The 20,585-nt window shown below is 42.4% G+C and overlaps 1 protein-coding gene across 2 annotated transcripts in view; it reads left to right on the top strand.

Moving 5' to 3' along the window:
• The first annotated feature begins 933 nt into the window (after positions 1 to 933).
• TCERG1L (transcription elongation regulator 1 like) overlaps positions 934 to 20,585 on the top strand; it is a 161,668-nt gene continuing 142,016 nt past the window's right edge. The window contains exons 1-3 of one of the 2 annotated variants that reach the window (XM_083443516.1): positions 934 to 1,605; positions 4,368 to 4,514; positions 10,493 to 10,673. In XM_083443516.1, the coding sequence (XP_083299642.1) occupies positions 1,306 to 1,605; positions 4,368 to 4,514; positions 10,493 to 10,673 (628 nt within the window). In that variant the 5' untranslated portion in view covers positions 934 to 1,305. The remainder of the gene's footprint in view (positions 1,606 to 4,367; positions 4,515 to 10,492; positions 10,674 to 20,585) is intronic. The other variant, XM_083443515.1, reaches the window with a different exon arrangement.

Raw genomic sequence — 20,585 nt, 5'->3', positions numbered from 1 at the left:
CTACCCTGTAATGCCACTGTCTGTCTAGTGTAGACCAGACATGGTGAACTTGCAATTCCTCTAAGAGTTGCTCCCATAATTCCTGGCCATGCTGACTGGTGATGATCAGACTTGGAGTCCAACCCCTCCTGGTGTGTGCACGCACCTAGATTCTGCATTCTAGGTGAGGACAATATTGGGCTGGATGTAATTAGCACTGAAATCCAAAGTCAGTGTTGGATTTTAAGGAGCAGCAACAAAGGGTTCATACTTCTAGGGCAACACCTGAAGAGGAATCTGTTCATTTTCACTACAAGGAGATGTATGGCATATGCGACTACACCCTCCTCCAAACTCCACATTCCGACCCTCTCTTTTCTTCCCATTTGAACTTCCCTCCCTTTCTCACATCTCCTCTTTCACACCCTCGCAAATACTCTTTGCCAGCCATTCTCACCTCTTCCCCCCCCCTTCCCTTTTCTTCATTCTTCCTCTCCCGCCCCCGCAAAACCCCCTTTGAAAAGCGCAACACTTCTTAAAAGCGAGAGATGCCAAAGTCTGAATCTCCTGGGAAGCCCTTTCTTAACTCCCGCAAGTGTGTGAGGGCTAGAGGTAGTAGACAGGGGAAATGCACTCTGCATGTGCTCAGAGGCCCCTCAAAACCCTGGTCAGGTCTTCCTCGAGCTCAGATCCCTTCTGGCCCTCTCTTTCTCTTACTCCCTTGGCTCTTCTTTCTCTGGCTTCATCCCCCCCTCTCGCCCGCCTCCCGTCTTCGCGTTGCTTCCATCTTCCCTCGAGTCGTCCTCCATCCTTTGCTCTTGGATTCCCCCCTCCCTTCGCCGCTCCCCACCCCCGCGTCTCTTTGATCTTATCTCCCCTCGCCCATCGCACTCCTCTTTTCTCTGCGGCGCGCCCCGTCCGGTTTGCTAGAGGAGAGAAGTTGGAGGGCACCCGCGCCGTCCAGTCAATTGCAGCAAGGGCTGCGTGCGGCTCTGCCTCCTCCTCTTCCTTGTCCCGGGCTCCCTGCAACCTCAGCAGCAACAGCAGCGAGAACAGCCGCCGCGGGGGGCGTGGTCAGGCGGGAGGGGCTGCGAAGGGGCGGAGCTCCCGGCAGCGCCACAGAACGAAGTGGAGCCCCAACCGGCTCAGGACTGAGGCGCCGCTGCTGCGACCGCTGCCGCTGCTCTCAGCCTCCATCCAGAGCCGGGGCACTGATGGGCATCCCTCGCCCCCCTGCCCCAGGCGCCGCGGATCTGAACCCCCAGCCGGGATCCCGCTGCCGCTGCCGCTCGCCTTCGCCGGTGGAATCGTACTGTAAGATGTAGAATGCTCCCGGTGCCGAGAGCCAAGCGGCAGCAGCCTCTCCTGTGGCCCGGGAATGCGGAGCCCCCAGCGCCTCCCTGGATTTGGATGGTCCCGAGCGCGGCGGGGCTCTTTCGGGTCGGGGGCGCCGCTGGGGTGGTGCCCCCTCCTCTGCTGCTCTCTTCACCGCCGCCGCTGCCTCCGCCGCCTGCGCCGCTGATCCAGGGGGTTTCGGGCTGGCAACTTCCCTGCGATCCTTTCCTGCCTTTGATGGCACCGGAGCATCATTCCGCGGTTCACCAGCTTCCCTTTCTGAACGGGCAGGTAAGGAAGGAACCTTTGCCTCTTTGCCTGTCTCCCCTCACCACCATCTGCCTCCCTCCCCCCGCCTTCTTTATTCGTGCTTCTTTTTCTGGTTGCTTTGACGGAGGGTCCTGTTGGAAGCGCACTTCGCTTTTCCTCACTCCCATCGTGCCGGTTCTTTTCCGTGGTGGGTTCAAAAGCGCCCAGGAGAATGAGAAAGGGGACATTGGGAAACTCGTTACGAGCCTTGGGAAACGCGTAAGCTGGCAGTGAAAGAGGTGGGAAGCAACTTCTGTCGCTGTCCGACGCGCCGTGGTGCTGAAGTTCGCCCGTAAATTTCCTCGCTGTTGCAGACGTGTGTCTGCGCCTTGCTGTTGAACCGCACTGTGTCTCCACCAGACTTTAAAGACAAGACTAGAGGGAAAGAGAGGGAGAGAGACCACATTAACTATTAATACGAAGCTATTGCTAATGCTGAGCTCGTTCCTTTTCACTCTCAAACCACACGGACTGCACATTTCTGAGCTTCGTACGTTTATAAAATACATCCAAAATAGAAAGCCTTCCTTACACGACTGCAGTCCTCTGACATTTAGAGCTCATTCTTTGCTCGTTGGTTTTTTTTTTTTTTTTTTTTTAGTAATGTCGCTCTCACGATTGCACTGGAACGACACTGCCATAAGGTCTATGCCCTGCTAATACTCATTCCTGTTGATACCCTAATAAATCCATAAATAACAGGGCCGTGTATTTTACAGCAGTCAATCAGAATGTAGAATTGTTTACTATGGAAAACTCGATAAAAAGAATGGAGTTACATGAGCCTATTGCAGATGCATTCTAGTCGCAAACTGGGCAGTGATTTGAAGGCTGGATTTGAGGATTTCTTTTCCATTGCAAATCATCTTCCATACAGTCTGGATCATTGCATAAAGCTCATCTAAATAAAAACTACAGAAAGGTTATTCTAATATTGCAAGCAATGTTTCCTAACCATCTTAAACCAAAGTTATCACACTTTTAAAAAAATACCAGCATATTGGACCAGCTGGTGTATTCATTCAATGCACTATGCTGTTTTTACAATATTTGTGCCTGCTTCAGAAGGCTTTCTCAAGGTGTAGAACAGGACTGATTTAAGAGAGGATGTGTTGCAAACCCCCCCCCCCGTTGCTATGCCAGGATGCTACCACTAGAGGTATTTAATGTCTAAGAACTTGTGTTTCCCTTCATGTTTAGAAATCTGCAAAATATTTATTTTAATAAAAGAAGAAAGTGGGTGGCTGCACATGAATCTGCTCATTAGGGCTAACCCTCTCACCATCACTTTGAGTTTACTGTGACAGCATCAGCTGGACATATAAAGAAAATGCTAACATAAGCAATTGCATTCGGTGTCTTCTGCTCTGATGTTCTTTGATGTTATACGGCAGGCATTAGCTGTTCTTGATCACATATTAATTCAAGCAATAAATCTCATCATCACTGCTGGTTACACACACACACACACACACGTGTGGATTGTAAGGCACATTTGAAAGTAGTGGTGGATGATCAGCTTAGAGATTAGCTTTAAGTATTTTTTAATACATGCATTAGATTTCATTGACTATGTTAATTATGGAATTAGTTATGTGTGGTGTTTAATGCCTCTGACATAAATTTGATGCTGTTTCACTTAGATGTTTGAACTCCAAATTCTTTGGATAAATTCCAGTTTCCTAATAAAATGTCTAAGCTAGAAAGCTGTCCTGGCACTTGATGGTTATATGTAGGAACAGAGCATAGTCGTGGGTGAAAGACACACTCCAGGACCGAGTGAAAATTTATGAACTTGGAGAACCATGGAATTGGATTGAAAGCAATAACATTCCTCTAGTTTGGATATACCAAAGGCCCTGTAGTTGCCTTTGATTTGCTATTGCCTGTGTAAAAGCTGAATGATCACTAATTTTAGTGAGATTTCCTTTGAATGTAACAGTTAAATAACCACCTGGCTATGGTTTTAAAACATTTGCTTGATGTCCAACAGCCTTGTCATATGAGCCACTGCTTATAAAAACAGAAGTTTAGGATGTGAAACAACCACTGCTGTACCTGGGTAGGGACATGACTTGTAGCATCATTCTAGCAATGAGTACTGTCTCAAGACACCACACCAGTGCCGTGCTGTGGTTTGTCATGGCTATATTCACAACAGCCAATACCATCAGATGTACTGCAGCATCAAACAAAGGTGTTGTGCAGCACAGAATAGGGTGGAAATAGACTATGGAAGAGAGGTCTGCTTGAGGAGTGAATTGGGATGACTCATCTATGAGTAGGATTCCTGCTAGATTTCATCTAAAACAGAATTCAGGGTGAAATGTAGTACTCCATTGCGATAGAATTGTTTCCTGAAATAATAGGCAGACATACTCATATCTACATCGCTTTAGTCAGATTCCAGCTGGTCTCCACTAATTCTTTACCATTACCATATTTAATATTAGATGTGTACTAGGATCACAGTCACTCTTCACCATGGTATTGTAGTTCTGAGTTGGTGCATAAGCCCTTAGTAGTAGTAATTTATAGCTGGACTCAGTAAATTTCGAATTGTTTCCCCACCTCAGTGAATTTTTTTCATGTTTTGGAGGAAGCAAAATGATACATAAGAATCATATAATGTGTGCTCAAAAATACATATGAAATAGAAATGAAAACATTAAGAATTAACAAACAAAAGCTGTATGGACTAATATGTTAGAGTGTATTCTTACCTTTTAAAAACTTTATTTTAGTGGATGTTTGGAGCCCATTCTCCAGTGATTGGATTTTCACCTTCTTCAAGTGTGGAGTTTGTCCCTCTTTTTCCTCAAGTATACACAACTGCTGCTCCACACCATTCTGGGAAAAGTTGGGTAGAAAAGAGACTTCCAAACTGCAAGGTAAGTTAAAATTTGCCTTCTTCTTCACTTAATAGGGATTGAGATTTTGGAGGTAGCATTACATTACTGTACCAATATATGGGGGGCAATTCATTCATTTAAAATATTGATCTCAGTATTAAACTTCCAAATTGGCTTACAAATTTTGCAATTAAATATATGAATAACAGTGAATTAATAATGCTGTTTCTAACCATCCTGAATCTCAACCCAAAACTATATTTTCCTCCCTGAACCACAAACCTGACCAGAACCTGAGTCATTATTTAAAAGTTTCTGATGAACCTCAACTGGAAGACTCCTGAAATAAAATGAATTTGGCAATCGCCATTGTTGGTCATACTTAGAGTTAGAGCCATTGAAAACAGTGGACAAGTAGTAAGTCTGTTGATTTCAGTTGATGTACTCTGAGTTTGACTTCGTGATGACCCAACAGAGCCAGGTTACCTGTTCATAATAAGGCCATATGTGGAAATGGTTCAGTTTGGTTGTGTGTCTTTAATGTTTCATTTATTGTTTATGGGAACTTTAGCTATGCTGTAGTTATGTATCTTTTTTCATGCTGCAAGCCACCTTGAGCACTGTTTGAACTCCGGAAAGGTGGTATACAAATAAAATGTATGCATATGTATGCATGCATGTAAATGAAGACACTTGATGTGGTTCACTGACTGGCTCACCAGCACCAGAATGAGCACATAAACACTCCCTGATGTTAGTTTTATTTTATACATTTTGGAGTGCATCCTGGCTTCTGCACCCCACCCACTTCAAGAGAGCTGGGTCTAGAGACCATCAGCAGGGGTTGGACTGGAGGTATTCTTCAAGCTTCAGATAGAAGCCACTGATGAAAAGCATCCTGTTGCAGGAAAGAAAAGAGGATAGGGTCCCATTGTGTTCATTGTCTCCCCCATGTTCCAGTGTTGAGCCAGGTAAAGGTAAAGGTACCCCTGACCATTAGGCCCAGTCGTGGCCGACTCTGGGGTTGCGGCGCTCATCTCACTTTATTTGCCAAGGGAGCCGGAGTACAGCTTCCGGGTCATGTGGCCAGCATGACTAAGCCGCTTCTGGCGAACAAGAGCAGTGTACGGAAATGCCGTTTACCTTCCCACTGGAGCGGTACCTATTTATCTACTTGCACTTTGAGGTGCTTTCGAACTGCTAGGTTGGCAGGAGCAGGGACTGAGCAACGGGAGCTCACTCCATCGCGGGGATTCAAACCACCGACCTTCTGATCGGCAAGTCCTAGGCTCTGTGGTTTAAACCACAGTGCCACCCAGTGTTGAGCCAGACTGGGGACTAAAGATTCTAAGCTGTTGCTGATTTGATTTGAAACCTAGTCTTTCTAACCTAGATACAAAAAGAATTTATTTGCAGTGGCTGTGACTGGAGTGTCCCCGAGTGCAGAAGTCTGCTAGCCTGGTGACTTTAGAATCAGAGGAAAGTGAGCAGCTTCTCCCTGGTCCAGGAAACCTGAAGAAGCTCTCAGTCCATACATTGAGGAGCCCTTAATGCAGCAATGGGGAGCACAATGTGGGTGGGTGGAGAGGGACTCACTGGAAATAATAGTCCACCCTGAGCTGTGCTTGTTTTGCAGGGGCCTAACAATATTTTGAGCATCCTTTATGCCAGGTAGTTAATCTACATAAGCCAGGATCATTACCCTATGTAGAAAAGGAAACTTTTAAGTACTGCTAGGTGAATGGGGCCAAGGCCAAATGATAGCAGACTCCAAAAGATTATAAGATATAAGAAAGCGGACAGGCAGTGTATGTTTGATCAAAATATTGATAGGGGAATCCTAGCCTCATGATGTGTACTGATGTTAGACAGACTGTGCGAGAGAGGTATTTGTGATTTTGTTTCATTTATAAAATTTCTATACCACCTATCACAGGGTGGTTTACAATATAAAAACTCAAAAATATATAACATAGCAACAAACAAAAACAATAACCCCTCCCACATGCACAGTTTAGATGGTCATAGGTTGTTTAATTAGCCAAAGGCCTGGCAGAAGACTAATGTTTTTGCCTGGTGCCTTAAGATACATAACAAAGGCAGCAGGTTAGCCTCTCTAGGAAGAGCATTCTACAAGCTGGGAACCACCACAGAAAAGGCCAGCTCTCATATTGCCACCCACTGGACATCTTGTGGAGGAGGCACACAAAGAAGGGCCTCCAATGATGATTGCAGTGTCCAGGTCAGTTCATAAGAAGAAAACGTAAGGTTCAGCCTCACATTCCATTTCCATCGTGGTAAGGAACAATTTATGTGCATTACCCAGATAACTAAATCATGGGGTAATTAATGAATATAATAAAAAATGCAAGGATATAAGAAGATTTTTTAAGTTTGATTCCACACACAAAAAGATCAGTAGTAATATAATAATAATAATAATAATAATAATAATAATTAATAATTTATACCCCGCCCATCTGGCTGGGTTTCCCCAGCCACTCTGGGCGGCTTCCAACAAAATATTAAAATACAGTAAATATTAAATATTAAAATACAGTAAAAATACAGTAAGGCATCAAACATTAAAAGCTTCCCTAAACAGGGCTGCCTTCAGATGTCTTCTAAAAGTCTGGTAGTTGTTCTTCTCTTTGACATCTGGTGGGAGGGTGTTCCACAGGACGGGTGCCATTACCGAGAAGGCCCTCTGCCTGGTTCCCTGTAACTTGGCTTCTTGCAGCGAGGGAACCTCCAGAAGGCCCTCGGTGCTGGACCTTAGTGTCTGGGCAGAATGATGGGGGTGGAGACGCGCCTTCAGTTATACTGGACTGAGGCCGTTTAGGGCTTTAAAGGTCAGCACCAACACTTTGAATTGTGCTCGGAAACGTACTGGGAGCCAATGTAAATCTTTCAAGACCAGTGTTATGTGGTCTCAGCGGCCACTCCCAGTCACCAGTCTAGATGCCGCATTCTGGATTAGTTGTAGTTTCAGGGTCACCTTCAAAGCTAGCCCTACATAGAGCGCATTGCAGTAATCCAAGCTAGAGATAACTAGAGCTTGCACCACTCTGGCAAGGCAGTACACAGGCAGATAGGGTCTCAGCCTGCATACCAGATGGAGCTGGTAAATAGCTGCCTAAACAGAATTGACCTGTGCCTCCTTGGACAGCTGTGAGTCCAAAATGACTCCCAGGTTGTGCACCTGGTCTTTCAGGGGCACAGTTACCCCATTCAGGACCAGGGAGTCCTCCACACCTGCCCGCCTCCTGTCCCCCCAAAACAGTACTTCTGTCTTGTCAGGATTCAACCTCAATCTGTTAGTCACCATCCATCCTCCAACCGCCTCCAGGAACTCACACAGGACCTTCACCGCCTTTACTTGTTTTGATTTGAAAGAGAGGTAGAGCTGGGTATCATCTGCATATTGATGAATACCCAACCCAAACCCCCTGATGATCTCTCCCAGCAGCTGGTTGTAGATGTTGAAAAGCATGTGGGAGAGGACAGAATCCTGAGGCACCCCACAAGTGTCTGAACATCCCACCAGGGTCTGAACACTCATCCCTCACCACCACTTTCTGAACACAGCCCAGGAAGAAGGAGCGGAACCACTGTATGACAGTGTTCCCAGCTCCCAACCTCTCTAGACAGTCCAGAAGGATGTTATGGTCGATGGTATCAAACGCCGCTGAGAGATTCAGCAGAACTAGGAAACAGCTCTCACCTTTGTCCCTAGCCCACTGGAGATCATTGACAAGTGCGACCAAGGCAGTTTCAGTCCCATGATGAGGCCCGAATCCCTACTAGAAGGAATGCAGTATGTCAACTTGAAGGTCTCATAAAACTTTCCTGGTTACTGATACTTGGTTGTAACTGTCTTAGATTAATGGGCTTGCTCCACATCACTGTGCAAATCACCATTACTGTGAGCTTCATATCTGTGAACTGAACCAGTTCCTGAGCTGTTATTAGAACCTGAACTTTAACAATCTGGAACAGTGTCAGTTTCAGCAGAAATTGAATTGGAGCCAACCAACCAACCAAACAAACAAATGGAATTGTTTGACATAGATTTTTCCAACAATAGCATTAATGGCATTTCAGATATTGATAAAAGATCCCAGTCTCGTTAAGCTATTTAAATCAATCCATATGTATTTGCAAAGTGGTCACACCAGACATCATGGAATGCCTGTGGGGAATTATTATTTTGAAAAATCCCCATTTCAAAGCTTATGGAAAGCTCTCATTTGAGGAGAAGGCTTTTTGCCTACCAGTTTAATGATATTTCCTTTCTACGATGTAGGGATGCTTTCAAGGAAGTTTTAGGAAGTCAGTGCCATGAGTCTGCCTGCACATTTGGATTAACTCTTAGGCTTACCAAGATATACTAAGAAAATTAATTATGATTTTTATTTGTTGTGTGTCTGTACAAAGATTCAGATATATGCACACCCCTGTTTTTAGGAAAGAATGTTATGGAGGAAGTGATATACATGCATCATTTGATATCATACGCTTTATGCATCATGGCCAGGGTCAAAAGGACTTGGGCATGCCAAGTGGGGTTGTTGTATGTTATATAACAAACACAAAGCAATTTTCTTTGTGGCACAAAGTTTGTCATTTGATAAACAGAATCCCAGAAGCTCCTCGGAGACATGTAATTTGGATAGTCTTTTAGGGCTCTGGCGTTTATATATGAATCAATAGTCTCAAAAATGGAAATGCATTCACAGTGGGTATAGTATTTCTCCTAATCAAATCAATAAGAAACTTCCAATTTTAATGGAGCAGGTTTGAAGCTTATGTAGCTTGAATACTATCTTGCATTAAATAAGGTAAGTACCATGCCTGCCACAATTAATCACTCTATCAGCTGAATTGTTTAAAACACTTTTGATCCACTAAAATGTATCTCTGATTAACTGGGAAGCAGATATATAGATATAAAGAGGTGGAGGTCGATAGATATGGTTTAAGGCAGAGGAGGTTACATATGCTTTAGCCCATTGAAACCAATGGAACTTGAGTGACAGTTGTTAAGTGGGGGTGGGATGTGAAGTGGTGGGTTATCTGCAGTTTCCAAAGTTCTACCAACTTGCAGCAGTCAAGGTAGAAGGCAGTGGGATGGACTTACCTTATATTTGTTCATATATGTATCTTTAAAAATAAATAAATAAATAAATCCCCCTATTGGTTGCAGTAAAACAAAATTATTTACCTCGGTTCTTGGGTGCATGGGGAGCCAAATCTTGAGGCTCTCCAGAGAATGAAGGGACTTTGGGTACAGGCTGCAATCTGTCCCAGCTTCTCACTGCATTAAAAGGTCTGTTCCAAGGCCTAATGCCAACTGCCAGGGATAGAAGTACCGCCAGTGCTAGATCTATGGCTATGGAGATTTTTGTGGGTGTAGCCTCCCCACCTCTCCATGAGTGGAGAGGAACCTCTGCCATATCCTAACCCTCTCTAGTCAGTGGATCTGGGCATTGGGATTGCTCTCTCTCTCTCTCTTTTACAGGGCTAAATTGTGATGAAGTTATTTTGCATCAAATCCATTATTTTTTATTATAAGTACTCATAAAAGATGTAGATGAAACAGGAGTTTTCTTTTTACTTGAAGGAAGCAATGCAGTCTGATGATGTTAACTGGTTGCCTTTCATTCTCTCACTCAAGTCTTATTCATTGATCAGTGGATTTATCAGTGAATAGTGAATGGCACAACTGCACCCACTGCAAACAATATCTCAGCTTTATTTTCCATTCCTCTGCCGGTACAATTATTTTCTATTCCAAATTTTTAAGCTATATATTTGTTCTGGCAGAGCTGTTTACAAAGGTTTGACATCAGATCGCTTGGGTAGATACAGAGAATTCAAATAATTAGAAGCTTTTCAGAAAGCCAAGGTTAATCTGATAATGGAGAGTTCCAATGAATGTTAAAGAAGCCATAGCAGTCAATTGAATTATATCATGAGCAATGTTTTTCTCTTTTTCTTTCTCCTCTTCTGGGCAGATTTATTTAAACAATGCGTTTGCTCTGGATTCATCATGGATACATCCTGAGGAGCTACGAATCTACCAGGGACACGATAAACCTCTTGTTATGACAAATCAAGTAGCTGTGGCTTTATCTAGGCCAGCTACTGCCCCTAGGCCTCTTCCTGCAGTGGTGTTAACACCCCAGCCTATTCCAGGTTAGTTAAAAATAAATAACTAAGTTCTTGAGCTCTATGTTTTCCTTCCTGTTGATCTGTGCAATTTGCAGCAATGTTTCACTTTGAATTCAAAGCTGTTTCTTTTGAGGAGGCTGTATTCATTTGGGTTGAAGCAGGATGGAGATATATGCAGACTCACTTGAATGCCATCCTAGAGATTATTCAGCAATTGAGATAAATCAGGGAGGACATGAAGGGTGACTACATAGTGGCTATCGTGTTATGCAGTTTAGCCCAGTCATTTACTCTGCTGATAAACGCCCTGGAAACCAAAGCAGAAGCTGATTTGACATCAAGTTATGTCTTTTCCAAACTCACTGAGGAGCATCATAGGAGAAATGAATGTCTTGATGGTGAATGTAGCACAGACCCTTGTCAAGGTCAATCTCTTAAGGCTACCAGAAAGCACAAAGAGCAAAGAGAATGTTTTCACTGTGGGAAAATGGGACATCTAAGGAAATACTGCCACAAGTGGAAGTCTGAGCAGTTCAAGCAAACTCAAAAGAGACTCAGTCCCTAAGCAAAGGTTGCAAGTGATGCTTCTACAGAAATCTGGGACACAAGCCTCAAAGCTATCCACAACAGAATGCCTCATCACTGGTATGTTGTTTCTGGCACAAGTAGTCACATGTCAAATGCCAAGTCCTTCATTGCATCACTCAATCCAAATGACCAGATTTACTTTGCTGATGGGAACAGCATCACTGTTGAAGGGAAGGGCCAAGGCTTTCTCAAGTGTGTCCAGTCAAGGGACAAGTTGAAGCTCATTCCCACTCTCAACAAGTTGTATGTTCTTGATCTCTGTGGAAGTTTCTCCATGGCCTACCTTCTTAGGAGCGAAGCAGAATTATTTGAAAAACTGAAGGATTATGTAACATCCACCAGCAAAAAAAAAAATCCAGAGAAAAGTGCAAGTGCTTTGCACGGACAAAAGTGGTGAATTTACGGGTCATAATATCAAGCAGTTTCTCAAGGAGAATGGTATACAGCATCAAACCCCTGCTCTGTATATGCCCTCTCAAAATGGCATCACGGAGAGAAAGCATCATTCTCTAATGGAAATGTCAATGAGCATGCTGATTAATGCTGCTGTCTCAAGGAAGATCTGGGGTGAAGCCATGAATGCAGCCAACCACCTGCAGAAGAGAAAGCAATAGACACTACACCCTTTAAAAATGACATTGAAAGAAACCCTGAGTATGCTATCTCAGAGTTTTGGGGCTGTAAGGTTTATGCCTTACTTCTGCCTGAAAAATGCACCAAACTGCAAAATGTGCCAAACTGTAGCAGGCTTGTTGACAGGTTACAGCAAATCCTGCAAAAGCTACAAAATTCTGGATCCTAGTACAAAGTTGCTGTCTTCAACACAGTGTACTTTGATGGGACACCATAACCTGATGTATTGAAAGAGCCAAGTGATTATTCCAATCTAATTCACCCAAGGTGCAAAGTCTGCTAACAGAACCTTCCCTGCACACTACCACTTTATCAGAGGTGAGGCGGCAGTGGAAGTCTCTCGTATACATAGGTTCTGGACACCTCCACACATGTTTGCCTCAGCATGCTGAGATGGGGAATGGCATTCCAATAGTCTGCTCGGGGGGGGGGGGGCATGTGTTGAGTTAATCTAACCTTCATGTGGCTGTTTTACCACATGCCCAACTCAGCAAGAGCCTGCCAGAATAGCTTAGTTTGCTGTCAAACAACAAAATTAGCTTTTTAAGAAGCTGAGCCAACTTTCTGTAGAATATTAATTTCAAATGTGTATTTTTAGCACTCAGATTATCCCATGTAGATGGTTATTAACATGGATGGTTAATTGATCCATCAGTTCATTAAAACCAACTTACATACCACAATATGCATGAAATCAATTCCATAAATTTGCATGTCTCAGGTACGGTACACAGCTAAGCAAGCTGAAATTGGTTGATTTGTTTGCTGTTTTTGAGTATATGCCTAGAAAGGGCCAGAAGATATATCTTTCAAAGGATAAATCTGGACTTGTATTTTATGGATTCCCCCAAAAGCATACTAATTGGCAGCAATGCTGATTTTTTTTTAAAGCCTCTGAATAATGATAATTAGAGAATGCAATGCATAGCAAACCACTTGAATTTTTAAAGATTGTACTGGTCCTTCCTCCATTTGCTTAGATAAAAAAATGTATTTCAAACAATAACCAGATGGTAATTGCCCTGTCTTATTTTTACAGCTCTTCTTCTTAATGGAAAACAGTATTGCTTTAATGCAATTTTCTTCTTTCTTGTATTTTCCCAGAATAGTGCTACACAATGAGAAGAGATAATTTTCTCATACAGCACAGAGTTTCTTTGTTGGCGGAAAAAATGTGATTCTTTGCCAGCTAGCAAGACTTATTTATTCCAATTAGCTTAGATTTTTATTTTGCATTGATACATGTCGGACAAGTTAGATAATTCTTGAACTTCAATGGCTTTTCAGATGTTTTACACAAAGCTGCCTTATCTTCTTGCTGCTCTTTACTATTGATCCACTATTGTGCCTTCCACTGAAAATTATACAAAACCATAAAATACTCTGCGGCTGGACAAAATAACAGGGCTGTGTATTTATCTACATCTGGATGAGAAAGAGAGTTGTGGTCTACATCCCAGCAAGGATCCATTATTAGTAGTCATTCCAGCTAATGGCCAGATATTACAAGAACACCAAACTGAAATCTATTGTTGCATTTTGATCTTTCTCTTCATTGGAAGAATAAGAGCAATTGACTTACTGTGAGTTTTTCACATTATACTCTTTTTTAAAAGGGGGTATAATGTGGAAAACGTAGCTCCTTAGGATAGGCCATTATTTTGGTACTAGCTAGTTTGTTGGTGAACCCTATTCATGTAACTGACAGTCCACTTATTTGGGGACTATATTGTAACCTTTCAGAAAGATGGAAGATGCCTTGGAGGACAAGCTCCTTTTGTTGATGAAGCTGACATAAGTAGTTCGCATGAACTACTGGAATACTAGTTGCTGGAAACCACAGGAGGGGAAAGTGCTCTTGTACTTGAATCTAGCTTGCAAGTTTCCCATAGGCATCTGGCTGGCCACAGTGAGAACAGGATGCTGGACTAGATAGTCAGGCTCTTCTTATGTTCCCGTGGAAGGCAAATAGGGAGAGGGAAGGGCCAAGTGAAATATCTGATTGGGAGTAGAGGGTGGGGGTAGTTAAAGCAAAATTTCCAATAGGAAACTACAGTAATCCCTTCCTTCGGGATTCTGCTAACTTTTAATGCTTTGGTGCAGCAGCAGATTTCACTCTTTTCAGCTGATTTACCTTCTGTGTAGCAGCTTTAGTTCAGGGAGCTTCTGTTTCATTAAATGATCATGCTAGTATGCTATGTTGGACTTCATTTGATTTCCAGTGGCAGCCATATTAGTTTGTTGCAGCAATAAAATAAAATAAAATAAAAAGAAATGAATGTCATAATAATGGACTACAGTCCACTTCACCTGATGCAAGTGGTTTTGAGTGACCTGTGTTAAAGTCAATTTAAAGTTTACAGGAAAGGGTCCCAGAAGCTTTCCTGATCATGCATTGAAGATTACACAAACTGGACACTGTGCTACTGTTGTTTTATGCTATCAAACTCCTGTTGCTCTGTTACTTTTGCAAGTCTACCAGCTGAACTTATTCCATTAAAGATCAATCCTGTGGGAAAGGTGGAGTTCTGTAAAAGACAACTGTGGGAACAGATGGGTGAGGCGTAGAGACCCATGAAGACTGTGCTCCTATATCTCAGAGGGTATTTGTTAGTGGTCCCTTCTGGTGAATGATAACTAGATGATAGTAATGCCATACAGAAGATTTCTGTCAACCTGATACCCTCTAGACTACGAGTCCCATCACGATTGTACACTGGCTCTGCTGGCTGGGCCTGATGGGAAATGTAGTCCAAAACACATGAAGCACACTAGGTTGTGGGATGCTGTTATGCAATGACCAAAAGGAGGTAGATTACTAAACTCTGATTTGCATAATTTGCTTGGAATACTGAAGCATAAAACAATCCAGTACACAAAGAACTGTTGATATCTAAAATTCTTTTCAATTGTTCTTCTGTGGAAGTTGTGCTGGGAAGATTGCATTTATGAGATACTTATTTGTCAAATAATGTGTGTGAACAGTTTTATTTATTAAAAGAACAGTTATTTATTTTATTTATTTATTTTAGAACAGTTTTAATGTGATTGTCATGGCTGAAGATATATAGGGATTCATGGTGAGAAACAGAATATTCACATAAGGAATTCCACTGTCCATAATTATTAGCATTCCCTCTCTCCCAAGTGGAGTGACAGCTGAATAAATAAAAACAGATTGCTCATTCATTATGAAATATTGAAGGCTGGCAAAGCTCAGATGTCTGATTTGGCAATTGCAAATACCTGGAAGCTGATTTTTTTTTCTGTAGGAAAGAGCAATGGGTCAATATACTATGGCAGATAAAATCAGATTTCAGAAACCTGCATAATCTTTTTGTTGACCCAAAGATAGAAAAAATGACACATTATTTTATCACCTAGGAATTATAGATTATTTTCTTGTTCTTCCCCAAATCTGGTCAATATTTGTTGTTTAAACAGAGGACAGACTGCAAGGCAAAAATAATTTTGTCTGCTTCAGTTTATGAAGGGTCAAAGGACTCAAGTCATTTAATGATAAGTTAGCAATGTTCTTATTTTATCTGATGTGCCACCTAAAAAGCAGGTGTACATAATCAACCATTCATTAGATACTGCTTCATTTGTCAAGGTCAGCTTGACCTTCAGCCAAGTTACACACAGCCTTTTGATTACTGTGAAGTAGCTTTGATTTCCAAGGAAAGCTACTTCATTGAACTTAATATTTCAAGATGTGCAACATTAGTTAGCATATTTCTTTTCTTCCCTGAAAGCCATACACATTTATTATGCTTTCTGCAGTTCTCAGGAGTAAGTAGTTACATGGCAGAAAGTCAAGGGAAATTGGAAAGCTCAAGGGAAGCTGGAAAAATTTTAAAGGAATGGATTGAAGTGATTGGCTTGTTCAGTAGCCTGATCGCAACCTCTGCATAGTTTCTGTGGGGTTTGGGGTCCATGCCCTGTATTATTATGATCTACTGACTGGTGCAGAGCCAGTGTTCTTTAATGGCCAGAGAGCAGGTGCAGCAGGTCATTCTACCAACTGTTTCCCTATTTGTGCACTGAGAATAATGATATCTATAGCACCTATAGGTTTTTGACAGCCTGGACTCCACTGTCAGCCACAGCTTGAGCAGCTAAAAGGAGCCAGCTTCCTCCCCCATTCCCTGCAGAAGTAGCACATGTTTAGTCCCTGGCATTTCCGGTTAAGACTAGGAATGACTTATTTTTGAAACCCTGGGAAGTCAGTGTAGGCAGTACTGAGCAAGATGGAGCAGTAGCCAGACTTGGTATTCAGTGGATTCTTGTGCCTGGGACATCTTTTGATCAAAAGGCAAGGTATTCATTGAAACACAGGCATGCACACCCACAAATATGACAAACATGCATATATGTGTTGGCATATATAAATGCTGCAAACAGTAAATACATCTTTAAATATCGTTTGGTACTAGTTAAGCTAACAGACTGCCACATTGTTTTCACACTTTGTAACAGCTATGGAAATCTTTGGCCTGAAGATCTAAATGAGCTTCCTATATCTCCCCATTTGGCTTGTGAGACTGTTTTGGCCAATCCACATCCACCTGCCCCACATCTTATGTTATATATGATGCCAGGTGTGGGGCAGGTAAAGATGTGGCTCCCTATAAAAACAGAGAATAGTATTCATCTAAGTTTTCCTCACAGCAGACCCTTTGAAATCAATGAACATGACCGAGTAAGGCCTATTAAGTCCCATATGTCTACTCTGAGTAACACTTAGTTGACTACCGCCCAACATTCTCAGGTCCTGTGCCTCTGCAGGCATCGGTGTTTGCAAAGACAACAATCAGCTGATTTTTGGCACTTCAAAAACCGTGCAGGCAAAGGTAAACTAACCACCTGGTATTTTTGTGGCATAAGATGACTACAAGGTGGGCAGCCTCACCCACCTGTCAATATTGGCTCAAAGTGGAAGGAGATAGGAATCCAGCCCATTAGCTTGATCTAGTCCCTCAACCCTGTTGTCACATGACCCATTGGGAATGGGGGTACAATACTAATCTCCAAATATGTCTGAAATGGTCAAATGAAATGTGAGCCTTGCAAAGTTTGGTAGACACTATCTAGAGACTTTAGATTTTCATAGTTTATGTCATTGGGCAAAAGGAAGCAAACCATAATGTTATAAGTGCCAGTAGCTTTAGTGTTTCACTGTGCACCTACAGAACTTCATGGTCTCTGTCTAGGACCATGAAACTGTGTGTTCAGGCCTCTGTCAGCTTCAGGGATATGCAACACCAGCCCATATGATTTGCAGGCTGCATGAACCACCTGAACTGGCAAGGCCTATTCGTGCAAATTTCTGCCAACACTGTCCTTTCAGCTCCACTCCCCCCAGTTGAAACTCTTGACCTCAGGAATAGCACCTTCTAATTAAGCATCTTGATGCAGGCATGTGTACCAGGCAGTCACAGCAAAAGTTGCTGTCTTGCAGTGATTTAAGCAGCTGTTGAAGGCAAGTGAGTAGTCTGGTATCTGGAGTTGAGTCTGAGAACAAGCAGGAATTGGAACTGAGAAGTGGTCCAGAGGTCAAAGCCCATGGTAAAGGCAGGAGTACAAACGAAAGACCAAGCCTGAAGTTGGGACTAAATATTTAGCCAAAGAACACCGAGGAATGCTCAGGGGCCAGAAAGACCTGCTGCTCAGATATTTTATAGTCCTTAAAAATGTCTTAATTCTCAGAGTGTGCACAGGATACAGTTGCTCATTGGTGAGAGAAATAAGCTCTTCATAAGCTCAGAGGCACTCACTATTATTACTTCATTGATATTTGTGCCTAGGAATTCTGTGCCATGGATTTACTGAGCTTTTTATGAATATGAATCAGTGTTTCTCCTGTGTATGTGATTGGTAACCCAGTACATGTGACCACCAACGTGTCCACACAGGATTTCCTTGGTGCCTATGGGCACCAGGTTGACAATTCTCTGTTTTTATCTTATTTCTTGGTGTGGCAGATCAGTTGCTAGAGCTGGAAGGCTCTGTGCCCTTGCAATCAAACCAGGTTTGAAGGATGTGGAAGGAAGGTGGGAGTACTCTCTCCCCCACTATCCAGTGGCCCATCCTGTGAACTTGCTTTTGGCATGCTGGCAATGTGAAGTTGGCTGTGGATGCTTGCTTCACCCATGAAATGACTGAGAGAGATGCATTTGGACAGACAGAGAGATAGAGATCAATATATATATATATAGTATGCATGTTTGTGTGTGTGGTGTTACTTTTACCTATAGTTGACCAAATTACACATATTTGTCTAGTTGTTGTTTTTTAAGTTCTTTATCTGTATTATGAATATTTTACATTGTTTTATATAAGCTGCTTGGAGGGGGTTTTCTGAATCAGCAGTATATACATCTTGCTAAATAAACAAGATTGAGGTATGGGTGCTGGCCAACACGAGAGAAGAAGCAAGCAGCAGGAGTCTGTGCTAGTGAGATGGGAGCAGCTGTCACTTGCTGCAATCAATATGAGTCCCTTTGTAAAGGAGGTGACATTACTTTGAGGAGTTGGGTTATTTAAAGGACAAAAAAATAACCTGATTTATACTACATGCCGCTTCTGCTGCAAGAAAAAAACAGCAGCAGCAAAAGGTTATTGTTTGGTCCAGAGGAGCCCTTTTAATTCACCAGGCATATTCCAAAAGGCTCAGCAACAAAGGTTCCCAAAGCTTTGAAGCCAATGTGTGCCTGACAACTGGCCCTAACAAATTCAGAGTCACTCACAGTTATGATTAGATGGTGGACTTAGCAGGGAGCCTTGCCTAACCCACAACTGCATGCAGTGTTGAAGCCTGAGTGCCCTTCATTTGAGAGTGGGATTGTGTTAGCTGCTGTTGTTTAGTCGTTTAGTCGTGTCCAGCTCTTCATGACCCCATGGACCAGAGCACTCCTGTCTTCCACTGCCTCCCGCAGTTTGGTCAGACTCGCCCCACATTTAATTACATCCCTTTTGTCCTCCACACATTAGAGGGCAACATATGTAGAACTCATAAAGACTCCCTGTGAGATAGAGGCCACATTTACACCATACATTGCACATGGCTCCCTGCCTCCCAGAGAATCCTGGGGATTGTAGTTTATTAAGGGTTTCTGGAATTATAGCTACTGTTCCCAGGATTTAGAGTCACAGCACTTTGGCATGGTTGGAATACAGCGTGTGGTAAATTAATATATATCTGGTAACACTATGATTTCCAACATAATACAAACAGGTAATAAAAATCAATATGGTTAAAAACTGAAGGAATGTTTATATTTTGTGAGTCCCTTTAGTATTATAAAAGACTTTACAAGCTTGCATTTATGGATTTGTGAATTTTTAATTGATTATTACTTTGCATGTCTCAGGATTACAATATTGTGTTCAAAGTGACACACTGCTGATTGCCATTTTATAAGTTTCTAATTTAGTGCATCCTAATGTAGCTTTGCCAGGAAACAAGTGAGCAGAGATGCAAAGACCTATATCCTATTTGGGTGGTATCACTCATAAGATTATAATCGTGTGTAGCCAGAGAGAATAACCATGCCTGCTGGCTCTGAAGCCAGAGAGCAATATTGCTCTTTCTAAACACAGGTGACAAGCGAGTCACTGTTTGCAACCTTAGCATGAAGGATTCTTTTAAATTCATGGTTCTATAAATATTTTTTTTTTCTTAATGCAAAGGTCTAGCTTTCAGTAAACACCATTGTTACCTGACATTCTCATACTGAACCTTAAAATAATTAAACCACTTTATCAGAATGTGCACATAGTACAGGCCAAGGAAATCACGTGTTTAAAATCCCCTTGACCTTTATGTACAATATTGAAAGGACAGTGAATAATCATGATCACTTCTGAATGATGTGCCTGTTCCTGTCTGCCCCTTTCTAAGGCTAAGCAAACAATTTGATCTAGATACATTTCATTTCTTTCTCTAAGTCTTTCCTATTCCCCATTGTCTGCCTGGAATTTGCATTCAATCCAAGTATCTGCTAGTAAAAGTTCAAGGCTCAAATTCTAGGCATGATGTATTCTAGCTTCTTGTGGATTGAGAGCATAGTGGCAGCTGCAAAGCACAAAACCTACCTATCTCCCCCCCCCCCGACACAAATATATAGGGATCCTGTGCCATTGTTGACATTGCACTTTGGTTCCTTTATTCTCTACATTAGAAACTACAAATCATTTGAACTGGCATGCTCACTCTTAAAGCAGAACATACTGAGACCCACTGAAACAAACATGCATGCCTATAAGCCCATTTTGCTTCATGGAAGCAACTGACATTATTGCATATTTCATTCATTCCCATTTACCCAAGTGAGACCACTCTAAACAGAGACAGCATACATACATGGAAGTAGTCCCCAATTAGGTGTTGCTTCTGAAGAAACCTTCCTGGCTGGGAATGGCCAGTACACACAAACACACATACACGTTGACAATCCTTTTCATATGTTGAAGAAGTGAGTGGGCATGCACCTTCCATTTCTGCTCACAAAGAGGATAGCTAGCCCAGGAAGTATATGTTGGTTGACTAAAGCTGTTTGTGAAACCAGCTGTGAGACTCTACTTGTCAAAACCTACTCATTCTGAAGCAGCTAAATGAATTAGGAATGTGATGATTCCCCCAGAGAGATGTCACCACCAACTGTTTTTGCATCTTTTAACATCCTTGTACGTTTTGCCTGCATAGGACCCTCC

This window comes from Podarcis tiliguerta, assembly GCF_965153285.1.
Source record: "Podarcis tiliguerta genome assembly, chromosome: 5".
In the NCBI taxonomy this organism is placed as follows: Eukaryota; Metazoa; Chordata; class Lepidosauria; order Squamata; family Lacertidae; genus Podarcis; species Podarcis tiliguerta.
The sequence above is the reverse complement of the archived record's forward strand: the minus strand, read 5'-3'. Positions and strand labels throughout refer to the sequence as shown.